Genomic DNA, 23,936 nt, shown 5'->3' on the forward strand with positions numbered 1-23,936 from the left:
ATATATAATGAATCATGATATACTTGATAGTCCACCACCAAGCAATGGGAGTTCTGAGCTGTTTATTCCGCAGATAAGCTTTAGAAATACAACGACTTGCGATACATCTGTCATCGATAACAGCAATTCCATGCCAACGCCAAAGAGACGAAAAGTTCTAGAAAATTTCATTTTACTCAAAGATTATCCATCTCAGTTTGAAGATTCAGACTGGACACATATTGAAAGTAAAGGAAAAAATAGCATATGGTCACATTTTCTGGAAGGAAAGAAAGATCGGTCAACTTTAAAATGTACCCATTGTAATCATGTCTTTCGTTACAATCGAAGGAAAGCCCCATATAATATTCAACCTGCTGAAAATCATTTAAGATATGACTGTACTGACCCTGATTACTTCCATGGAAATTTAAAGGATGAAAGGATAATAAAAGAGATATGTGAGAAGAAACAGAACAAATACCGAAATTTAAAACAATATATCAAGACGCAATCATTCTTTGATCTAGCTGTGGAGCTAATTTTAGAATCCCGTCTTTCCATCAACTGGGTAGAGTCTTCCGTAGCCAAAAACCTGTGGGCAACAATGGCCTTAATTCCAATTGATAATACTAGCAAACCCGAACAGGTTCTAAAGCCGAACAAATCCAACATTACCAACTTTATTTGCACAAAATCCAAAGATATTAATTATTTCTGGAAGAGTGAGATAGCATCTTCGGCCTATATATTGAACGAAAAGACCTTTACCAAGAGAAACAAATTTCTTGTATCGCTTACAAAGAGGTTATATGCACTCGATAATGTAACGTTCATGTCTCTTGTTTTTGATCACTGGTCCAATCACAAAATGTCTAACTATTTGGGAGTTTTACTGGTTACATATGATGAAGAGGAAGGAAAACAAATTCCTTTTCTAGTGAAGATGGACAGGTCTGATTCTCACAAAAAAATCGATATAAGTCAGCAACTTGGCGAAATTTTTAGTAAGTTTGATGGCTTGAGAACAGTAACTGTAGGGATGTCAACTGATAATGTTGCCAATATGCTAAAGGTACCAAGAGAATTTACAAGAAATGGTCTATTGTCGTCTCATTTTCTTGGCGACGTACCTTGTTTACTACATAGTCCTGACATTATGAATAGTACCTTGCTTGATATGGTCGAAGAGGACGGTTTAGGACCGGTAGATTCTAAACATGAATCAGAACTATTAGAATTAGCTGCAATCAAATATCAATTGAATTCTGATGGTTCAAGGAATAACATTTTAAAACAAGATATTTTTACTAATTATCTTTTATCAAATAGCAGTCAACTTTCTTCAGAACCTGCTGAGACTGGTGGCCTTCTTAGCTTTATAACTGATGATATTATTTTGAAGAAAAATAATCAGCTTGCTCATGCTATTAAATCAAACCATGTTAATCAACTATTATACCGAGAGCTATGCATTGAGTTTGCAAAAATGCATGAAGATGAACCTTTGGCTCTTAAAACATATTCAAAATCAAAATGGCTATCAGCGGTAGATGTTTTGCTCAGATTACGAGAGTTAAAACTTGTCTTGATGGAGTTAAACGAGGAACCATCCTTGGGAGTGTTTTTCGAGGAAGAAGATTTCGTTTTAATTGACGATTTAACGGATATATTATCTCCTTTCCATTCACTTTGCGAAATGCTTTCTAATGGTACATGTACCATAAAAAACACTCTTCCCATGCTTATTTCCTATAAGGATAAAATAGATAAAATGTTCGCTGAAAAATCGAGAAGTTGCAGCCCAGCGTACAGGCATTTGCCAGTTTTTATTCGCTTTAAAAGGAAAATTGATAAATACTATAAAAAGTATGTCAGTATGGATAATTGTTTATTATCATCTTATCTAAACATTGCATTTGTTGATAGCTCTGTTTTTATAGAGCAGTTCCCTCGTGAGAATACGGAAATCAAAAAGAGTGACCATGTAATATCCGTTGTATCACGAAAACTGACTGATATTTTGATACCTTTTTTGAATATATCTTATTATCCCACATATGATAGTGACACAGAAGACATAGTCGGTAATTCGAGCCATGCAGAAAGAGTGTATGATGCAGAAGGTTATTTATCAGAAGGACAAAAACAAGAAAACCTGGAATTTGAGGGGGAATTTGATGAATTCAGTATTAAAGATGACTTGCACAAAAGAATTAGATTAGAACTTGAACGATACCGTCTACGTGCCTTATCCTTGGTTAAGGAGTATTCGAACGAGGTTTTATCCAAATCTAATAAAAGTTGGTCGAAATTCAACCGCCAAGTCCAGGTGATTGTGGGAGCCGATAGAATATTCTGGTCAAGGCACAAAAGAGAGTTTCCACTTTTATCATTAGCTAATAGATTATTCCATTGTATTCCATCCACATCGATTCTTACTGAGAGATTGTTTTGCTTGGCCTCACAAATATATGATAAAAGAAAAAATCAACTCTCTGATCAAACGTTTGAGGATCTTTGTATCATACGGTCATTCTTACTAAGAATTAAATCGGGGTCAATCAATATCACAGATTGTACTTTGAAGGATGCTTTAAGATTAACAAAGGAACTCAACATGGAATAATAGATATAATATATGTCTAAATATGTTAGATGTTGAACCGTTACTTGCACATTTAACCGCTTATCTCAATAAAGTTGTCATTAGGGTTACTGAAAGAAAATAAGAAAACCCTTAGGTCAATTCTTGGATCTTTATCACTTATCACGGGATTTTGTACTTTGGAAAGGAACCCTCACATTTAAAAGCGCCCTTAAAAGTATGCCCTGGATTTTGGTTATCCTACTTTATTAGGGTTCTCTTATCTTGATTACGTACGTTAATACCCATGCTCAACAATCGAACTAAAGCAATGGAACTCCACCTTTTTATCAGATGAACAGTATACAGATCCATGTTTTAACTCAAAGAGGAACTTAATCTATACCAATGACACTAAGGCAGCATCACATAACTCATGAAACCAGAAAGAAACGAAACACTCATTATAGAATACTAAGATCATGTCTCCTGTTCGGGATATTTCTTGTCATATTACTGCTGGCCCTTTTGCTAGCGACACATCCGTCCATTACCTCACAGCTACGATTTCCATCTCGAGAGAAACAAAGTGCAGCTTCGAACTCACTGGGTAAGTTCAAGTTGATACAAGTACATCGACACGGTGTCGGTGAAGATTATCAATGGCATAAGAGTATAGATGTAGATGATGAATTCATCTTCCAGGCTAATAAGTTATATCAAGAGGAAGTTAGTGCTCTTGGAACCTCAAGTGCGGATGAGTTATGGACGTCCCACGAAAATTACTCGACCGACTCTCCATTTTCTTATGCATTTGATTTAAAGGGGACCACTATTAATTTGAAGAGGATGGTGGATAGAGACCCTGAAATGGTTGAATCATACTTAGATTTTGCTATGCGGTCGCCTAGGTTGGCTGCCAAAGTAGAACTGGAATGGCAGGACGAAGACGTGTTCGCTCCAGATGTAACGGATAAGGAAACTGTCATCTCATTAGCGTTAATGTCTTCAAATGCATATGTGGCAATTCCACATACTGGTAACTGGAGGAATGTATCTGCACCATGGAATGGATCAGAATCTCAAAATTTTGGGTGGGATGGCGATGGATTGAGAGGTCATGTTTTTGCCAATGAGAAGGATAATATTGTAGTCATCTCAATTAAGGGAACAAGCGCTCAGGGAATTCCGGGTTCTGGAGTTGATGAAACTACTGTCAATGATAAAATTAACGATAATTTACTGTTTTCCTGTTGTTGTGCCAGAGTCAGTTACTTATGGACCACAGTATGCGATTGCTATACCAAATCATACACATGTGATGAGACATGTCTCGAGAAGGAACTTAGGCGGAAGGACAGGTATTTTTCGGCCGTTACGGACATTTACAGAGACGTATTAGAGCAATATCCAACTGCGAACATATGGATGACTGGGCATTCTCTAGGTGGTGCCTTAGCAAGTTTAATAGGCCGTACATTTGGTTTACCCGCTGTATCATATGAAGCCCCCGGAGAGTATTTGGCTGCCAAGAGATTACATTTACCGTTCCCACCGGGATTACCCGCTTACATGGAGGGTGTTTGGCATTTTGGTCACACAGCAGATCCTATATTTATGGGTACATGTAATGGTGCAAGCTCCAGTTGTTCCCTTGTTGGTTATGCCATGGAGACTTCATGTCACACTGGGAGAGTATGTGTTTACGACGTGGTGAATGATAAAGGTTGGCGTGTAAATATGTTGAATCATCGAATCCATACTGTTATTGACAAGATCTTGACAGATTATGATGAGGTTGCATCATGTATACCCCCTGAGCCCTGCGTCGACTGCTATAATTGGAAATTTACGCCAGATACGAACCCAGATCCATCATCATCAAGCAAAGCTACAACGAGTACCACTCTAACTCGAACATCACCTGCAACTACTACTACAACGGAAACTGATACAAGAACAAGCTGTGTCGGGAGGAATTGGTTAGGTATATGCACGGAATACAGATAGCAAGCGATTATAACAGCATAACATAGCATAGCATATTATTAAATACATATACACACATTCTAAAGTAAATAAATATATCAAGACCTACTATGTATTAATGATTTACCCGAATCTCTCGGGGCCGAGGGCACGGGGATCTTTCAAGGACAACGTATCTTATACGAAATTGCAAAGAACAGCTGGCTCATTATATTAGGTTCTTGATATACGCTAGTAAATCATCATAAGGAACTGCAAACAACTAATAGCGAATAAGAGCGTATTACTAAGATGTGGTTACATTCACTGTTAATATTTCTATTTTCCACTATCCTATTCACTGAAGCTGCGCCCCCAGTGAAGAAGGACGTCTCCAAGACCATTGACTTGAACAAGTTATATGAACCAAATCCACCTGTGACAGAACGTGTCTACTTCACTTTACGTTATAGGGACCCTACCACTGAAACATGGAAGGAGCACGATATTGTCATCGATTTGTACGGTACTATTGTTGATAAGACCGCCAACAATTTCAGATCTCTAACTAGAGGTGTGAAAGTTCAACCACCTGGTGAAGATAAGAAGATTATTCCAATGGTTTATAAGAATACTCCCATTTCTAAGTTGATTCCAGGTACTCTTCTCCGTGCTGGTGAAGTGCTACCACAAGTGGGTCCATTTTCCATCTTTGGTCCAGCATGGGCAGATGAAAATTTCCAATTAAGACATGATAGACCTGGTAGAGTTTCGATGGCTAACGCAGGTAAACCCGACTCTAATAATTCTGAATTTTTCATCATGCTTGATGTGGAACCTCACCCTGAGATGGATAATAAGAATGTTGTTTTTGGTCAAGTCACTACCGGTCTAAAAGGTTTATTGGATGATTTACAATTTGCCGCCATTGACGAAAACTACAAGCCTTTACAAGATATTACAATTGTTAGATCTGCTGTGGAAGACTTGAAAGTTGATAAGACTAAGGCCAATGCTAAATATTTGGAAAACGTGGCTGCCTTTAGAAATGGGGATTTAACCAAGGGTATCACATTGGCTCCATTATTGAAAGATGCGGAACTAAGAGAAGATTCGGATAGTAGAATTGCCAGTATTGAGGGCAATGGTGCTGCTATTTTCTTTAAGAAATTGTTGATTGTTGCTGCCGCCTTTGGTTGTCTAGGTGGTGTTTACAAATACAGGGACGTTTTTATTCCAAAGTCCAATAAAGTTGTATCATTAAGACATGATTAATGAATGAATATTTGAAAATAATTTAAAAAGCTTTATGTATGTGCTTATAATTTATATATTTACATGATTAAACGACAATTATATTTTTAATGTTTCTTAAAATGATGATGACAGAATTTGTTTAATCTCCATTACTACATTCCCCTTTATAATGATTTTTTTTGATTGAGGTAACACCTTCCAGTTGTCCAAGGGTATTTTGGGTAGCTTTTTTTGTAAATCGTTTCTCAATTGAATAATGTCACCTTGAATTCTCCTTATCTCAGTGACATGTTTATTTCCACCTGCCTTGTAATCGGAATATACCGGCAGATTCCCGGTCGAACTTCTAGTAATAAAATAGTTCCCCGAACCAAAGGAGCTACCACCAATAAGATCAGAAGCCTTGATATCTGTCAATCTGGGGAAGATTATCTCGCTATTCTTCCCACTTGCTTCAGTAGCCTCAGGGAGCACCGTCGAAGATTGTTCAATAACCGTTGAATGATACCTATGTGTACGCATTCCCATAAGACTACACGCACTTTTCTTCAATAGTGGACGTTGAATCCTTAGCTGTAACATTATTTGCCTTGTATCTTTATCGTTGCTTCCCTCTATTATCGAGTTGAACTTGTATTCCAATTAACCGTTAAGTAAACGCCATTTAACGGGATTTTTTTATCAGAGGAAGCGAAGAAAACAAATATTCCATTTGAACAAGTGACAGTAAAAAGAACACAAACGTTACAGCATGAAGATGATTTTATATAGAAAAACAAATATACCAAGGTAGGTTCTTTTATTCAATATTAGGACTTTTTTCTTGAATTTATTGAGGTGTTATAGAAAACCGTCAGATTTCGGCATTCGAAATAACTGGATATGATCCTTGCCTTCAGTAATAATTGAACAATTACTAACGGCAATTCTTCTTTTCCCTACTTCTGGATAGTATTTGAGTGTTGAAAGACTAGTAAAGAGAGTGTTTGTTAAAATTGCTATTAATAACAATAATCAGGACAAATTGGATATTCGTTCAATATGTTATATAATGTTGATTCTCTCTTTATCACAATTACCTAAATGGTTCAAAGAAATACCAACCTACTTTATAATAAGTTGAATGGTAACTCTATGATGAAGGGGATCCTCGACAGACTTGTTCAAGATTCTTTAATAACGCAGTTACATTTGAGCGGCTGATCAGGCCTACACTTAGTATATTATCTTTTTATCCCATATGTCTCCTAAAAAACACTTAGGTATGGTTGAACTTATCGAATTCTCCCTAACAGTCTCATTTAAAGCTACCAGTACAAACCATAGTGGTGGAGGTTAGTTGTTGTTATTGTCAAGTGATTTATTCAAAAAATGTTTTCCTTTCAGTTACTGTTGATTTTGCTGACAAGAATCAAACTGAATGATGAGCTCGTTCCATAAATAAAATGCTCATGAGGGTTGATAATGGGGTAATTAGATGAAAAATTAATTATTATTTAAGAAGGAACCTTCAAACAAGTTTTGTGTCACAAAAATGAATGACGACAAGAAAAAACAGAGTTCAGTGACACATAAAAGGTCTAAATACATTCCAACTCTTCAAGTATTGTGTATTTCCTTCATGGCACTTTTATTATTCCATAGAGCAAAAAAGATTTGACACACTATTACTCGACCATAGATAGGTATTATTAGTGGTGTCATTGTCTGTTTTGCCCGAACTCTTTGGTACTTTTACAAAACCATTTTATCAATGTTGAAACATTCTCATTTTATTGGTATATAACCCATTCATGTATTTATTCCTGTATATATTTATTTCGATTCTAAAAAACAGCAACAGTATTTCCTGTTTTTAAATTTAAAAACCTACTACCGATCTAGCATCCATGGATGGAACTCAGACAAATTAAGTGATAAGTGTATAAATGTTTTACTTTTCTTATATTCGGACAAGTAACAAATTTCGCTTTCCTTGAAAAGTCCGAGGAGAAACTAATATTAACGCCAAATAATAACGAAAAATATGGTTGTGGGTCACTACAACTTTCAAATTTACGGTTTTCTACTACATTTGAATTCCATCTTCTCTACTCCCACTTTTCTTCTCGTCTCTAGGCTTCAAACGAAACGAAACACCGCCTTTGGAGCTGAATCTTTCAGGGATGACATTTAGTGGTCGAGTACTCTGTATAGATTATATAAGACAAAACTTAAGTATGAATTGGTTATTTGAATATTCCTATGAAGGCTTTGGACTTCTTCTTGGTTAAAACTTTCTTTTGTGGACTTTCAAACCTAGGATAACCTTGTTACCATTCGAATCTGGCCTCCTACAGAAATGTTTTTTTATGATACCCCAGACTTGACCAAAAATTGGCATAAACCCCCATCGCAGAAGGAATTAGTTGTGATATGGAATCATATTCTACTGTCTATTGGAAAATCCATAAGGAAAGACTGTACAATGAGATTTTGCCGTCGGTCATTTTATTTATGTCCGACGGAGATAATTACAATTAAATTGGCGACCGTTGCATTCCTAACGTTAAACTGCACTTGAACAATAGACAGCAGAAACCCTCATCAGAGACAAAGGAAGAATCAATAGTCACCATAGTTTGAGATAATTTAACGAAACGCAACATATTTGGTCATAATGTGCTTGTGCAAGTCCAATAACGCTGTAATTTCCATCAATAATCTTCCAAATCAAGCCACTTAAAAAGGGAACTGCACATTCCTCAATATAAGCGGTTAAATAATATACACAGGACAGAGAGACTACCATGTCTGACCAAGATTATTTTAGTTTTCATGCAAACGACGATTCTCTTTACCGTTTCAATCATACAAAGAAACCGGCATCCTCAAGGGTAACTTCACCGGGTTCTGCACCAAATACAGCAGTTCAAGAAACACATTCTCCGAACACTGGCAGTCCAATTACTCCCATAAGTCCTGGTGGAACACATATACAACATTTATATTTACATCCGCCCTCTAATGATGCTTACTTATTATCAAATCAACCTCTTTCTCCTAATGGCAGCAGTACAAACTTACTTCGAGTTAATAGGAGACCGTCCAACAACAGATCTCAATCCAATCATCAGGTAGTACAACAACAAGTGCTACACTATCCGCTCGGTTCAAATAGTTCCTCTGCCCAATCAAGCAGAAGGACATCCTTGGCAAGTGCAACTACCAACCCCAACATACATCAATCTATGCATTCATCACCTAACAAGAATAGTAAATTTAATAAAATACCAAAGGCCCTGTCTCCAACGAGATCATCCTCATCCTCATCTGAAAGAACCTTCTCTAATTCCGCATCAGATTCTAACCTCACTACTCCAACTTTGATAATACCGCCAGATTTGGCATCGTTGAAGACACATACGACGTCTAGTGTTACTACTCCTCAGCATTTACATAAAACACCACATTCGCATCTCAATCAAACATCCAATGCATCCATCTCAACAATTTCTCAATTGACAAACTCATCTCTGAATAATATTCCAACCCCAACTCCAAACACAAATGCCGTTACCTCAAAACTCGAATCCCTGTCCTCGACACCATCGACCAGATCCATCATGCTAGCTAATAATGCAAGTTCTAAATCATTCAAGAAACAATACGTCTTGAATGAAAAAATATATCTGGAAAAGATGAAAAATAATATCACTGATGATGACTATTATACGCGTGGTATTGCACCCTCTCCAATGTTGGATGATGATCTAGATACAGACGAAGATTTAGACTTAGATTTTGATGACTTACTAAATAATAATAATGAAAGGAAAAACGGAAGAGGCCGAAGTACAAGCAATGTTGGGACCACCGGAAGTTCTAGCATTCCTTCTCCTGAAAGGAACAATCCTGATGAAAATATTAATAATAGTAATAGGACTGGGCAATCAAATCAAGATGACTTGGAATTTGGAACAAATCTCTTCACCACTACTTACAATAATGTCAGAAATGATAAAAATCTTGTAGCAATGAGTTCAAAATATTTATTGCAACGTTTAGAATGGCTAAGAACGGTTGATCCAAACAATCTTGAAATAACTCAGATTTTTGAAAAGATACATGATGTCACTAAAAATCTATCCGCATCAAATGACCAAAATGACGATATAATTAATGGTCAATACGATGCTGCTATTGAAAACACTCAGAAAAATTATGTCTCACAATTATCAGAACATCCATTAGTCATGGAACGTTTTAAATGGCAGGCAATGCTATCAAATGTTTTAAAAGGTGATATCGTGAAAAATGAAAAGAGCAAAATAGCAAGTCAAGTTAAAAAACCAAGATTAAATAGCCAATTTTCCGATGAAATTTGGTTAGAATTAAAGGCATGGATGAATGGTAGAAATAGTGAAGATTTGTTAAAATCTCTGAAAATATTAAGAGATTCAACAGATGTATTATTTCAAGAAATTTTGGATTTTAAAGTTCCAGATGGCACGTCAGATTGTGAGATAGAGATGATTTTGACGACATTGTTAAAAAAGTATTATAAAGCCGTGAATTATTGGCCAAATTTGAAGAAAATGAGTGAGGATAAACCTATTATAGATTCAGAAGAATTTACCTACAGGATAGATGCCATGAATAGTTGGCTAAATTTTAAGAAGAATTTTCAAATAAAGATAGATACTTTGAAAGAATGGGTGGGCAATGACGAATTAAATGTGCTGACACCCAATGATCCTCCATTACATCAAATTGACAACTACACAAGATCATTCGCAGAACAAGTTATGAAGGAGAAGGATATTGAAACAATCTTTCAAAAGAAAATCTTCTTTTCTCTGGCTCCCTGGATATTGAAATCAAAAGTATTCTTCTCACATTATGAACTTACATTACGCAGTTTAAACCTAACATATCCAAACGAACAATTAGAACTACTATTGATGTTCCCAATACGGCTGGTTAAAGAAATTATCTTGATCAGATTACAATATGCCAAGAAATTAAAGAATCCTACCATGATGATGATTGATCAAATGATTGACGATTTTAGCTCGTACATTCGTCTATCCGTTCAATTAAAATATACAGTCAACAAGTACTGTGAAGGATGGTCCTTTAATGTTACCTTGGATCCTGAATTTGATAATACTGTTATTGAAGCAATTCGCTACCTATTCAAATTGTTTAATTTGAAATTACTAGATTCCAACAAAAAATCATTTAAGACCTTTAAGGAGCCAGAACTTATCTTGAAATACTGGGATGAGCTGAAAAATATTGGCCACTATATTGATAATGCTGGGGTATTGATAGCAGCAGAGTTTATCAAAGTAACTTTAAGATTGTTGCATAGGCTCCATACTTACCTTTTGGAACAGCAGAATACACCACCTCCATTTCAAACAACAAATGATGCAGAAAGATGGCTTACCGAAATTTTTGAAAATTTAGGCTCTATGAAAAGGAAGTTAAACAGATTTAAAAATGTTTTAACCAAAGCATTTCAAAATTCAGCTAATTATAAAGTAGAAGATCATCAACAATTGCTAAGAAGCTTGAGTGATTCAGGACATTTTCTTATATATTCCGGTGGTGACTTGGAACAAAACGGAGTTTACTTGATTGGGAGCCCCGAATTATTAGGCTGTGATGATGATGACATCTTAAGGATCTTAAATAATAGTGATATTGGATGTGACTTGATACCAAAGTTAGAAATCAAAAATAGCTTGACCTTATACAATGTGTTCCAAGATGGGTGGGATCCAAACACGATGATCGTTCAAGGTACTGATTCGAATGGTATTTCCTATTACTATGTAAAAAATGAATTGGATGTGCCACATCAAAACAGAATTTTTTCGAATACGAGCAGAACCAATATCAGTATGGAAAAGGATGAGTACCATGACTCAGAGAGGGAGATGCTAGAACTTGAAATGGAATTACATTCTTTAGGTTATATTCTGATTTTAACGCCACAGGAGCCAATGCTATGGGAAGGAAAAATGTACAATCTCTCCAAGGATAGAGTCATAAAGTTGGATGATCTTCATGTAAAATTATCTTCAAATCAATTGGTTCTAATGAACCAAGGATCCAGTTATGCCCTAGAATACCAATGTGATAGATTTCAGCAGATTACTGAGGGGAATGTTTTATTATTGAATCGCCGTTGTTCCTTTGATTTTGTAGAGAATGATCTTCAGAAGATTAATAAGTCTTATTTCAGATTCACATACAGTGTTTTGAATAATTATTCGAAAGTGGTAACTACATTTAAAAGGGTTTGTCCTGCTAATGAATTATTGAATAGTATTTTCTTATTTGCCAGAGATTTTGGAAGAAATTTCTTGAGAACAAATGTGGCCAATTTTGAAAAAAAATCTGTTATTATCCTGTTAATGATCAGACTAAGCGTGGGCTGGCTTTCGTTTCTTGTTGAAGATTGTAATCCTACTGATCAGCGAACATTCAGGTGGTGTGTTCCTGCAATGGAATTTGCCATGCAAATGACTAGTGGTTATAATATCTTAGGATTAACTGACTCGCAGTTTAGATCTTTGAAAAGAAGAATTGCCGCCTGCATGTCGTTACTTATCAGTCACTTTGATGTTATGGGTGCAAGATCAAATGAGGCGGAAAAGACCAATCAACAGACAAGATTGAATATTGATATACAAGATGATGTTGACGAAGATTCTATGTTAGAATTGAATTCACAGTTCAGGTTAAGAGCTATCAAGGAACTGGAAAAAAGTTCTAAAAGAAATCCACATCAAATAGGGAAAGTGTTAGATGACACCGATAAAGGTAATAAATACTTGTCATCACTAGCGTCGTCAATATCGAATCTGTCAATAAGATGGCAAAAGAGAAACTTCATTGGTGGTGGTACTTTTGGGACTGTTTATTCAGCGGTCAACTTAGATAATGGTGAAATCTTAGCTGTTAAAGAGATAAAAATACAGGATAGCAAGACTATGAAGAAGATATTTCCCTTAGTAAAAGAGGAAATGACAGTACTAGAAATGTTGAACCATCCAAATATTGTTCAATACTACGGTGTTGAAGTACACAGGGATAAGGTTAATATCTTCATGGAATACTGTGAAGGCGGGTCTATGGCAAGTTTATTAGAACATGGTCGTATTGAAGATGAAATGGTGACACAAGTTTATACTTTAGAATTATTGGAGGGATTAGCTTATCTTCACCAAGCAGGAGTTGTTCATCGTGACATTAAACCCGAAAACATATTACTAGACTTCAATGGCATTATAAAATATGTTGATTTTGGGGCCGCCAGAAAAATTGCAAAGAATGGGACCAAAGTTACCAACATTAACAGCAAGTCCAAGGATGATGATGAACCTGATGAAAAGGATACAGAGGGTGGTGCAAACAGTGTACATGATATGTTAGGAACCCCCATGTATATGGCACCTGAATCAATTACAGGTTATAAAAACAAAACGAAATTTGGATCTGATGATATATGGTCATTTGGCTGTGTTGTGTTAGAGATGATTACAGGAAGGAGACCTTGGGCTAATCTTGATAATGAATGGGCAATTATTTACCATGTTGCAGCTGGGCAAACTCCACAGTTACCGTATCCTAATGAAGTATCACCTGCAGGCAGGAGATTTTTACAAAGATGCCTTGTTCAAGATCCAATTAAGAGAGCAACCGCTGTTGAGTTATTGATGGACCCCTGGATTGTTGAAATCAGGGAGGCTGCATTTGGGCCTTCCGAAAACGATAGCAAGGCTACTGAAGTAGACACCCCGATAACAGAAGCTACACAGAGTCAACAAATGCATACAGAACTATAAATGTATATTTTCAATGTGTACTTGAATCGATAATTTGCTGTTGTACTCAAGTTTAAATAAAATTTTGTACTTAAACCAACTTGCCTTCATTTATTTTAAATCATAATATTTAGCGTGCATGCCAAAAACAAGAAATTATGTAAATTTTTGATAGTTAAGGCCAACAGTTTATTGCATTAATGTTGTATAGTATTACATAGCATGTTACTGTTTAATATAGAGTGTTTAAAATCGAGTTTGCGGGTAACGGCCGAAAATTTTCTGAAAAATTTGGGAAAACTTCGCGATGAGATGAGCTGAGTATTATTTCAAAATGCTAAGGTACTAATGGTTAACTAATGTCCTGTCAATTCATTTATGAGAACATTCCAAATAATAAAGACTAGCACTTCACCCATAAATGGCTACTGTAATTCCACCACCATCTAAGAAACAAAGAAGAGAGGCTCAGAAGCCTCGTGAGGTTCCATTGACACCAAGAGATCTACCTCATGTCTCTATTAAATTTCAAGCATTAGATACAGGTGAAAATGTAGGTGGGTCTCTGAGAGTACCAGGTGATATCACTGAGAAGCAATTAGAAGAGTTATTAAATCAGTTGAATGGTAATTCAGACGATCCAGTACCTTACACTTTTAGTTGTGACGTTGCTGGTAAGAAACCCACAGATCCAATTCAGCCTATTGACATCACAGATAATTTATATTCTTCGATATTGAAACCTGGATATCGTACCACAGAAGATATAATTACTTTGATCTATACACCAAGAGCTGTGTTCAAAGTTAAGCCTGTTACTAGAAGTTCATCAGCCATCGCGGGCCATGGTTCCACAATATTGTGCTCTGCCTTTGCACCAAATACAAGTTCCAGGATGGTTACCGGTGCTGGTGATAATACTGCCCGTATTTGGGACTGTGACACTCAAACTCCAAAGGCAACTTTGACAGGTCATTTTAATTGGGTCCTATGTGTCTCTTACTGTCCAAATGGTGAAGTGATAGCGACAGGGTCCATGGATAACACTATTAGACTTTGGGACTCCAAAGATGGGAAACCATTGGGTGATGCTTTGAGAGGTCATCTTAAATGGATTACCTCTTTGGCTTGGGAACCTATCCATCTGGTAAAACCTGGTGAAAGCCCAAGATTGGCGTCAGCTTCCAAAGATGGTACCATTAGAATCTGGGATATAACTAGAAGAGTTTGTCTTTATACCATGAGTGGACATACTAATTCAGTATCATGTATTAAATGGAGTGGTCAAGGGATTATATACTCTGGTTCTCATGATAAAACTGTGAGAGTTTGGGATATGAATGCTGATGGGAAATGTATCAATATTCTTAAATCACATGCACATTGGGTTAATCATCTTTCATTATCAACTGATTATGCTCTAAGAGTGGGTGCCTTTGATCATACAGGTGCTCAACCTGCCTCTGCTAAAGATGCAAGAGACAAAGCTTTAGCTAATTACGAAAAAGTAGTAAAGAAAAATGGGAAATTAGAGGAATTAATGGTAACTGCTAGTGATGATTTTACCATGTTTCTTTGGAATCCATTGAAGTCTAATAAACCTATTGCCAGAATGACAGGTCACCAAAAATTGGTAAATCATGTGGCATTTAGTCCAGATGGAAGATACATTGTCTCTGCATCATTTGACAACTCTATAAAATTATGGGATGGTAGAGATGGTAAGTTTATTTCTACGTTCAGAGGCCATGTGGCCAGTGTCTATCAAGTAGCATGGTCCGCAGATTGTAGACTACTGGTATCTTGTTCTAAAGATACAACATTAAAGGTTTGGGATGTTAGGACGAGAAAGTTATCTGTTGATTTACCAGGACACAAGGATGAAGTCTACACGGTGGATTGGAGTGTTGATGGTAAACGTGTCTGTAGTGGTGGTAAAGATAAAATGGTAAGAATATGGACCCATTAGATTTATTAACTGTATAATTGTAATCTAATCATTTCTTTAAAAAGAATGCATATTCAAAACTGTAATTTCTGCTCTGTGGTACATATATAATGTTGTGTAGAAAATTTCCCTTTGTCAATTCTAGTATATAAAGTATCTATTGCAACAAAAATCAGGTAAAATTGTTAGATGTTCTACTACGGTTCTCATAAATCTAATTTCTTGCTTTCTTTTAATCCATTGATGTGTCGTCAGACTTTTTTATGGGCTCTCATATCATTTCAAAATAAAATGAAGTTTTCCACTATATACTATCCAATATTTGGCCTAATTACCCCATTATTAACACCCACAAGCATTTTATGTTATTTAGAGTTGGAAATTTCCTAATATCCTTTCAGTTATGAAACGTTCCATAAGGTCACATTATCTGAACATTAAAAAACCCTTTTTGATCTCATCTTAAATTATAAATAAAGTCTTTCTCTAATTTGTGCACACTGTCATGAACAGCTTAGATTCATGCAAAAAAGTAACCCAACAGACTTTATATTCTTATTTCGACTAAAGTATATAGTTCTGCTAAGAAATATATATTAGACTTAAAATATTTCTATTACTTTACCATATTACTGGTTAGTTAAAATCAATAGCAATTAGCTCTGGACTCTTTGAAGTATTAAACCTATGTATTAATGCTGGAACTGGGCTCAATAAGCTTGAAACTGTCGACTCATAATCAATTGAAAATATATGCTATACTAATAACCTGAACACACGGTTACTCATTACCTCAACATCCTCTACTTCAACTTGCCAATGCCCTGTTTAATAAGGACGACACTGTTTCTAACCAAGTTAACCACCTGACCGTTTTTTGTATGGCACGCCGGGTGGCCCCTCATGAATGGAAACAAGTTATCAGTGACAATGAACGTTAGTGGAATTAATAACAAACCCAACACAACAAGTTAAACTGAACCCAAACCAAACTAAACCGAACTAAACTAAATATACACGCAATAGCATGACTACGTGTGTTCCCAAAGTCTTCGCATTCCATGAGTTCTCGGACGTGGCAGAAGCTGTAGCAGACTACGTTGTCTATGCTCAGAATATCGCCCTCAGACCAAAGGAAAGCAATAACAATAGCAAGAGACCATCAATCTCCTCCACCAGTGTCGTAAACAATGGTAACAACCTTAATGCTCCAATGGATGGATTGAGTCTGGATAAATCATCGCGTTCTTCATCTAGATCCTCGTCCACTACCTCCGCATCCACATCCATATCTCATCAAAGTACAGTCACCGTAAATAAATTAAAGAGACCCAAAGAGATTAGATTCAAGATTGCTATTTCAGGTGGGTCTTTAATCCAAGTGCTCCATGAGGGGTTATTAAAGAGGACGGATATTAGATGGGATAAATGGGATATTTATTTCGCAGATGAAAGATTAGTACCATTTGAATCATCTGAAAGTAATTATGGTCAATCAAAGAGGAAAATTTTGGATTTAATTGATACAGAGAAATATGGGACTCCGAACGTTTTCCATATCGATGAATCCCTTATTGATGATCCTCAAGAGTGTGCTGATGCCTATGAAAAAGTTCTCATTAAGGGATTTGCTGGTAGAGACTCTGTGAAACTACCGATGTTCGATTTGTTTTTATTAGGATGTGCACCTGATGGGCACATAGCATCTTTATTCCCCAATTTCCAAGATAATTTAAGAGAGAAATATGCCTGGGTAGTCCCCGTAGAGAATGCACCCAGTGGACCATCCAATAGAATTTCATTGACCATCCCAATAATTTGTCATTCTCATCGTGTTAGTTTCGTAGTGGAAGGTGCCGTGAAGGCCCCCATTATTAAGACTATCATGGAGAGACCTGAAAAGGGATTACCAAGTAGTATTGTTAACGAAGGTGCCGCTGGTCGTGTATCTTGGTTTGTGGATGATGATGCATTGAATGACGTTTTCGTGCTGAAGAAGAAGTATAAATTCAGAGAAGTAGGCTCCTCTAATACAACAACCTAATATATCAAATATTAATATTATACTATATATACACATATATATATATACTTAAAAAATCTATCCTTTTAATTGATCAGTCTCTTTAGACAAGGGTAAAGGAATACTTTTCCTCTTGGAGTAATCATATATGAACCATTGTGAAATGAATATAAAATTGAATACTAAAGTAACGAGCCCCAATCCAATCTTTCCAAAATTAGTCAATAATATGTCAAGGGAAAGGCCATCTTTATCTCTAGCCAATTGATAGAACAGTTGTCCCAATGATGCAACACCACCTGTAACATCCAAGAAAACACCCTGTATGGCAAATCCAACCATGGTTTTCCTATCAAAATTGTATACTACTTGTGGGATATATTTCACCAACGACATGGAAATCTTCAACAGGAACAACTGATTACAATATTGTAACATTCTCTTGTTATCCCAGGGCCCACCATATATGAAATTGACCGTCATCAATGCAAAGCATGCCAATGACCCGCATAATAAACGTGAGTACCCTGGCTTCATCTTTCTATACGTCGTAGAATAGTCAAAATGCCACAATTGAGCGGGATATCTCACCTGTGACCAAAGAACCAGATTTAAAACGAATCCATGCATACAGTACCATAAGTCGAATCCGGAAACTTTGGGTTTCTCCACCAGTTTCTCACCGACAGCCTCTAGATCGTCCCAGAAGAAGTATTGTAGGAATAGCGAACATACCAGATAAAAATAACCGACTGAGTTCAGCATGATGAAATCGAAGGAGATCCCTTTGGAACTCCGCAACCGGCAGTTCGTTATAATGGGAGGGTACATGGACACGGACCATGCCGTCACGTATACGGTTCCTAGCAGTCCATCGATGGTTAATGGCATGTCTGGCTGTCTTGTTGTCTTGTTGCATTGTTGTTGTTGTTGTTGTATTGTTCAACTGAAATATTATTATATTTTTCAACTCCGACGAGTTTCGAATCGGAGATTGAATCCCCCCTGGATGATTAATGTCAGTTTATAAGAACAGATCTACTTTGTATAGGGAAAGTATGTAAACCAAGTGGTTAATCAATAAAACGTAGAACTATAGCTACATAGCAACAAAATAAAATAAAATACAATATACTATAACAATAAGAAACAAAATGGGTTTGTCAGACAGTGTTATTCCAGAAGTCGAGGGGACTTTGATCTTCGATGACAAGAAAAATATAATCGATGCTACAGACATTGGGGAGCAGAGGTTGAAAGAGATAACGGATTTGTTGGATGCTAAATTGAACGCCGATGGGTATGGATTCCTGGAGGACGATCATGGCTACCAGGTGCAATTATGGGGGGAGGACGACAAGAGAATCGCCTTGTTCATTAAGAAGCCTGACATCTTACAGGCGTAAAAGCCAATACATTCACTCCTTTCTGTTCTATTTATGTCTTTGTTTGTGCAGAAATAGTATATAATACGGTACTACCTATTCTAAATTATGACCAACATTTCAAAAATGAATACACAGATACCTATGTATGTATATAACATTCCCTTGATAGATTCAGATGAACCCATTAAAGAACCCACCACTACCACTACCGCCACTAGGTGGATTCGGTGGTCTGCCATAGGGATCATCAAATCTGGCACCGGGAATCCATCCAGGTCCCTTGTTATTATTATTATTGTCATTATCGTTATTCTTGTTATGGAATGGATCAAAAATCATACCACCAGTTCCCCCAATGTTTGGTGGTTGTGGTGGTTTTTGTCTTGCCATACCCAATGGATCATTTAAATTTGGGTGCTTCTCACCCGTTGGATACAAGTCATCATCTCCGTAGTTATGTGAACCTGGACCTGAACCAGCTGGTGCAGGATTCAATGATAACCCGGGGAATGGTGAGATGGTGGAATCCCTATGTATCTCATACTCATCTTCAAATTTCGGTAAATCTGCTAATGGTTTGTTGATTATTGGTGGAGGTTGACGATGAGGAACTAGATCTTCCCCGCTTGCTAATGGTGTGGTTCCATAAGGGTTTAAAGGTGTAATATTCAGTGGATTCCTTACCTCTTGTGATTGATATTGTTGTTCAGTAACCCTCCTGGTCGTTAGTCCTTGGAAAGTTTCCAAATGGGCACTAAATTTGGCACATAATTTTGCCACATCAAACCCGGTTGGTATTTGTAGTGTTGCTGGATCCATTGGGAATGAACAATCTTTAGAGATATGGAAATCTGTGTAGTAATTGAAGATCCCTTGATCTATTACCTTATCATCCTGATATATCATAATGGAGCACAATTTATGACTTTCAATCTCATTAGCAATGATGCTATATGTGTTTTTAACCTCTTCATCCATGTCATTGGTTCTCAATTGAAACGATGCCTTCACTAGGGTAGATTGAGCTTGAAACTCCGTTATGTCTTTAGAGACACCAAGTGTTTTAGTTAACAGATATACGGTCAATGACAGCTTATTATTAATGGTAATGAGACTCATTCTGTTTTGTTTCTTTGCTCTCTCTGTCTTTCTGATGTGTCTTGTTCGCAGTCTTGGTATGGTGTTATAATTAATTGCAAGATATAGAAATGCAAAGGGAGAAAGTTATATACTATCATCAGAGAAGGACACGACAGAAAATGGTTAAACAAGTACCATATCTACTAGGAAGGTAAGTTATTCGATACAATACATCATCGCAATGTATAATACTAACATGGCATCACCCTTTGCACAGATTTATGGACCCATTGTTGGCCATAGTCATCGGAACCACAAGTTACTACCTCTATGAGACAAGAACAACCAGAGACCAACCGACTCGTCGCAGTCTCCTTCATCTACTAGAAAGAAATTATTCTGGCTCTCATTAGCACAGTCATCTATGTATGCCTCAAGCCCTAACTAAATAATATTTCTCTCTGTTGTTTCGCCGTTTAAATTAAAAAATCGATATTCTTCTTCCTCTTCTCTTCTTCTTCTCTTTTACAACTCTTCCTTTCCATTTGCTGTTTAAGCAACCCACCAAGCCTCTTTGTCAGGACGTCGTTACAATGGTTACATCTCTTGGGTAGACTTGTCTGTCCTCGTCATGATTATAGTCCATTAACTCCTCATAACCTCGTCTGTTACTGTCTTGGAAGAACAACTTGTCCCGTTGACGTTATTCGATAACAATGGAAAGGATAGCTAATTCGTTCTGAATGTGCACACCTTATCCCATTCTAACGGTTCAAGAGAGAACCCATTAGAGTTGAATGCAGTTTTCCCCCAAGGCGAATAGCCTATGTATGGGATTTAACACTGCGTTCGTAGTATGGAAACTCATATTTTATAATCGGTATCTTGGTTTTGTATCAAGTATATACATTTACATATTCCATTGCCCCTATTTCTCTTACCTTATCTTATCTGGTTGTCTTTCCACTCCTCATATCTGTAACGGTCATCTTGAGTCAAATTTGATAAAGTTTTCAAACGTTTAGTTAGACTTGACTAGAACGTACAACAACGACTGATACATTGACGACCACATAACTAGATATACTCTAACTTAACAAGAAGCTGGACTGGACAAGCAATGCTGGTTCCTCCTGCCAATTTCGGGATTGCTGAAGAGGGAATATATAGATGTTCCAAATTGGAAACGATAAATCTATCATTCTTAGAAACTTTGAATTTAAAGACCATGATATTCATTGGTGGTCAGGAACCTTCCAAATTCTTTAAGGAGTTCTTTAATAGATTGTCCATAAAATGGTATCTTATTAGAATTGCAGATTTTTCTGCTGCTACTTCAGAACCCCCAATTAATAACAATAGTAATAGTTTGATGGATGCTAAGAATAAAGATAAAGATAACATGCGTACCTCGACTGAACCCATGGTTAAGAAAACTAATAGTAACGATAGCATAATGAATACCATTAATGAGGGCAAACTTATCAGTGGTAACGATGCCCTTGAGAAGGGATCCAAGGACAGCAATCAAGAAAAGATCTCGGAAAGTATTTATCATCTAACAGATGGTGATGATCTCATGCTGATAAAATCTACTTGTCTGAAGAAGACATTCCAATATCTGCTTGATGTTGATAATTATAATACCTTGTTGATTGATAAAACTGCATTAATAATAGGTATATTAAGAAAAATGCAAAAATGGCATATATCTTCCATAATCAATGAATATAGATTATTCACTGGGAAGAATAGAAGCTATTTTGCTGAAACTTTCCTAGAGATTATTGAATTGGTGGTAAGGCAACAGCGGATAAATGACACCACTAAAGACGCTAGTAGTAATAATGATAATGACAACAATAATACTGATAGTGCCCTGAAAGACAAAGATAAAAATATATTACCAATGGAGAAGAACAGTAAAAAAAAGAAGAAGAATAGTAAGACATCATCAAAGGGTAAATCTTCAAATTTTACGATAATCAACGAAGACGATTTATGTAAGGACCCAGAAGTGCCGAAACGACTATTAAAAATAATAGAAGATGCCGAAAAGGAGGCTAGGTTAAGAGAAAAAGATGATGAATTATCTAAAGAAATACCACCTGCAGAAATGATAAGAACCACTTCAAATCTGGGAATATTTGGTCATAGATATCGTCTAGCATTCAATAAGAAAGAAAATGACGATTTTAGATTCTATAAAAACTTAAACAATGCTAATGATGACTCCAAATATGCAGTTACTATAACGATACCTAAAGAACCAAATTTACCAGAATGGTTCAAATTCCAAAGAGATTTATGGGAACAAGAACATTCTCCTGAAGAACACCACTTCTATAAAGAACATATATTTATGTAAAAATTACAATAATCATCTAATTAAGAGCAACCTTCATTCTATCTCTTTCTCTATAACTAAATTTTTTTTTTAGATGTTTGATGGAAAAACATCAAATCTTAATAAAATAAATATAAAAAAATTTGTGTTGGTTTTATTTGGATAATTTAATATATTGAAAATGAAATAAATGATTCACTTTAACCGCCTTTTCTAGTTAAACATATATTATTACATTTCTTCACTATTATTTAACCATTAGAAACGTTTCAAATCCACTAGGAGTTGAAATCAAGTACTCTATTATATTTAAAATTATGAACTATAATATTTCTCTTAGTGGCCCAGTACTATCTTCAACTTCAACAGCACCTTCTTCGTCATCAAAGTTCAAAAATGAACGATCTCCCATCGTTCTTGGTTGGAAGAATAATGTTACCAAAAATATAATGGCAAATAATCCAGATACACAAGTAACAATTAAAAATACAACCCCTAAAGAAACGTTACGCCCCCCGATACCTGTAATAGTTGTTAAAATTAACGATTTGCTTCCCCCAAAGAGAGAAACAGGATAATTCAAACCAATATCAATAGAATAATTACCTTTTGGAAGATGCATAGACTCATTCTTTAATGCCAATTTATAGAACTTAGGAAAAGGTGCTGTTCTCATCCATACTTGAAGCTCTTCCCATTCATGTATGTCAGGTATATTATCATCTGTGTATCCGTCAGGGAATTTCTTTGCCCAATTAGGAGGTGGAACAATGTCGGATGCATTATATTTCGTTTTTTGAAACCTGTGACGATCTATACTCCAGGATATTTTCTTGTTCGTTAAGATGTAATCATCTGTATCACCTACACCTTTAAATTGCTTTGCAAATGTGTCGTTAAACATCGAATTGGCAATAAGTCCACATGGGTAGATGATCTTATCATCTTGTCCCCTCAGTGGCTTACAATTAGTGTTCAACTTTTCTAGTTCAATTGGTTTACCTTTTAGCTGTTTATGATCATATGATTCTACATACTTTCTATGGTTCTGAAAGAAATTGGATAATTTGTAATACACATAGATTGAACTCTTAATTTCATTTGGAATCTCAAAGTGAATTTGGCAAGTTTGTTCTCCAGCATCATCTTCAATTAAAATCCAGCTAGGTTTTGTATTAACATGTTTCTTAAAATGATGTCTCACGTACTTAGAAGGAATGAGTTGCTGGGAATCTTTAGACGCTAACGTGTCACATTTACTATAGTCAATGCTCATATCTTGAACTTTTGAAGCTCCAATTATCAACCCTATGCCAATAGGCAGAAATATACAGACAACACATATCAGCAGCGGTAAAACACTTCGTGGTGACAGAATTGGTTGCCATGCTTTTAATCTTTGCTGCCTAAATGCTGTATTTGGTGGCTTCCGTGAATTATTCAGTGGTTCGCGATGCTCATTCTTTGGGCTTTTCCTCCAGAAGAGAAATTTCATTGCTGGTTGTTGTGGCTATAAGTTATTATCTAATAGAAACAACA

The 23,936-nt window shown here is 36.2% G+C and overlaps 13 protein-coding genes across 13 annotated transcripts; 9 read left to right on the top strand and 4 right to left on the bottom strand.

Annotated features, from left to right (window-relative positions):
* Positions 1 to 7: 7 nt before the first annotated feature.
* NCAS0D04560 (uncharacterized protein) lies at positions 8 to 2,608 on the top strand (the record flags this gene model as incomplete). Its single annotated transcript, XM_003676350.1, has 1 exon — positions 8 to 2,608. One exon carries the CDS (start codon positions 8 to 10, stop codon positions 2,606 to 2,608), a length of 2,601 nt encoding a protein of 866 aa, XP_003676398.1.
* Positions 2,609 to 2,974: 366 nt separating this feature from the next.
* On the top strand, positions 2,975 to 4,576 carry ATG15 (triglyceride lipase ATG15; the record flags this gene model as incomplete). The annotated part of the gene is made up of 1 exon (XM_003676351.1): positions 2,975 to 4,576. One exon carries the CDS (start codon positions 2,975 to 2,977, stop codon positions 4,574 to 4,576), a length of 1,602 nt encoding a protein of 533 aa, XP_003676399.1.
* Positions 4,577 to 4,846: 270 nt separating this feature from the next.
* CPR4 (peptidylprolyl isomerase family protein CPR4) lies at positions 4,847 to 5,809 on the top strand (the record flags this gene model as incomplete). Its single annotated transcript, XM_003676352.1, has 1 exon — positions 4,847 to 5,809. The coding sequence occupies one exon, from the start codon at positions 4,847 to 4,849 to the stop codon at positions 5,807 to 5,809; it is 963 nt and encodes a 320-aa protein (XP_003676400.1).
* Positions 5,810 to 5,905: 96 nt separating this feature from the next.
* On the bottom strand, positions 5,906 to 6,373 carry IMG2 (mitochondrial 54S ribosomal protein mL49; the record flags this gene model as incomplete). Its single annotated transcript, XM_003676353.1, has 1 exon — positions 5,906 to 6,373. The coding sequence occupies one exon, from the start codon at positions 6,371 to 6,373 to the stop codon at positions 5,906 to 5,908; it is 468 nt and encodes a 155-aa protein (XP_003676401.1).
* A 2,207-nt stretch (positions 6,374 to 8,580) lies between these two features.
* On the top strand, positions 8,581 to 13,632 carry SSK22 (mitogen-activated protein kinase kinase kinase SSK22; the record flags this gene model as incomplete). The annotated part of the gene is made up of 1 exon (XM_003676354.1): positions 8,581 to 13,632. One exon carries the CDS (start codon positions 8,581 to 8,583, stop codon positions 13,630 to 13,632), a length of 5,052 nt encoding a protein of 1,683 aa, XP_003676402.1.
* A 400-nt stretch (positions 13,633 to 14,032) lies between these two features.
* On the top strand, positions 14,033 to 15,580 carry RSA4 (Rsa4p; the record flags this gene model as incomplete). The annotated part of the gene is made up of 1 exon (XM_003676355.1): positions 14,033 to 15,580. One exon carries the CDS (start codon positions 14,033 to 14,035, stop codon positions 15,578 to 15,580), a length of 1,548 nt encoding a protein of 515 aa, XP_003676403.1.
* Positions 15,581 to 16,586: 1,006 nt separating this feature from the next.
* SOL2 (Sol2p) lies at positions 16,587 to 17,603 on the top strand (the record flags this gene model as incomplete). Its single annotated transcript, XM_003676356.1, has 1 exon — positions 16,587 to 17,603. One exon carries the CDS (start codon positions 16,587 to 16,589, stop codon positions 17,601 to 17,603), a length of 1,017 nt encoding a protein of 338 aa, XP_003676404.1.
* Positions 17,604 to 17,660: 57 nt separating this feature from the next.
* ERS1 (cystinosin-like protein ERS1) lies at positions 17,661 to 18,473 on the bottom strand (the record flags this gene model as incomplete). Its single annotated transcript, XM_003676357.1, has 1 exon — positions 17,661 to 18,473. One exon carries the CDS (start codon positions 18,471 to 18,473, stop codon positions 17,661 to 17,663), a length of 813 nt encoding a protein of 270 aa, XP_003676405.1.
* Positions 18,474 to 18,736: 263 nt separating this feature from the next.
* On the top strand, positions 18,737 to 18,988 carry EGO2 (Ego2p; the record flags this gene model as incomplete). Its single annotated transcript, XM_003676358.1, has 1 exon — positions 18,737 to 18,988. The coding sequence occupies one exon, from the start codon at positions 18,737 to 18,739 to the stop codon at positions 18,986 to 18,988; it is 252 nt and encodes an 83-aa protein (XP_003676406.1).
* A 153-nt stretch (positions 18,989 to 19,141) lies between these two features.
* Positions 19,142 to 20,089, bottom strand: FUB1 (Fub1p; the record flags this gene model as incomplete). Its single annotated transcript, XM_003676359.1, has 1 exon — positions 19,142 to 20,089. The coding sequence occupies one exon, from the start codon at positions 20,087 to 20,089 to the stop codon at positions 19,142 to 19,144; it is 948 nt and encodes a 315-aa protein (XP_003676407.1).
* An 89-nt stretch (positions 20,090 to 20,178) lies between these two features.
* Positions 20,179 to 20,463, top strand: NCE101 (Nce101p; the record flags this gene model as incomplete). The annotated part of the gene is made up of 2 exons (XM_003676360.1): positions 20,179 to 20,261; positions 20,328 to 20,463. The coding sequence occupies 2 exons, from the start codon at positions 20,179 to 20,181 to the stop codon at positions 20,461 to 20,463; spliced, it is 219 nt and encodes a 72-aa protein (XP_003676408.1).
* Positions 20,464 to 21,170: 707 nt separating this feature from the next.
* OCA4 (Oca4p) lies at positions 21,171 to 22,418 on the top strand (the record flags this gene model as incomplete). The annotated part of the gene is made up of 1 exon (XM_003676361.1): positions 21,171 to 22,418. One exon carries the CDS (start codon positions 21,171 to 21,173, stop codon positions 22,416 to 22,418), a length of 1,248 nt encoding a protein of 415 aa, XP_003676409.1.
* Positions 22,419 to 22,719: 301 nt separating this feature from the next.
* Positions 22,720 to 23,892, bottom strand: CDC50 (aminophospholipid translocase regulatory protein CDC50; the record flags this gene model as incomplete). The annotated part of the gene is made up of 1 exon (XM_003676362.1): positions 22,720 to 23,892. The coding sequence occupies one exon, from the start codon at positions 23,890 to 23,892 to the stop codon at positions 22,720 to 22,722; it is 1,173 nt and encodes a 390-aa protein (XP_003676410.1).
* Positions 23,893 to 23,936: the final 44 nt, after the last annotated feature.

The sequence above is a fragment of the Naumovozyma castellii genome, chromosome 4, assembly GCF_000237345.1.
Source record: "Naumovozyma castellii chromosome 4, complete genome".
In the NCBI taxonomy this organism is placed as follows: Eukaryota; Fungi; Ascomycota; class Saccharomycetes; order Saccharomycetales; family Saccharomycetaceae; genus Naumovozyma; species Naumovozyma castellii.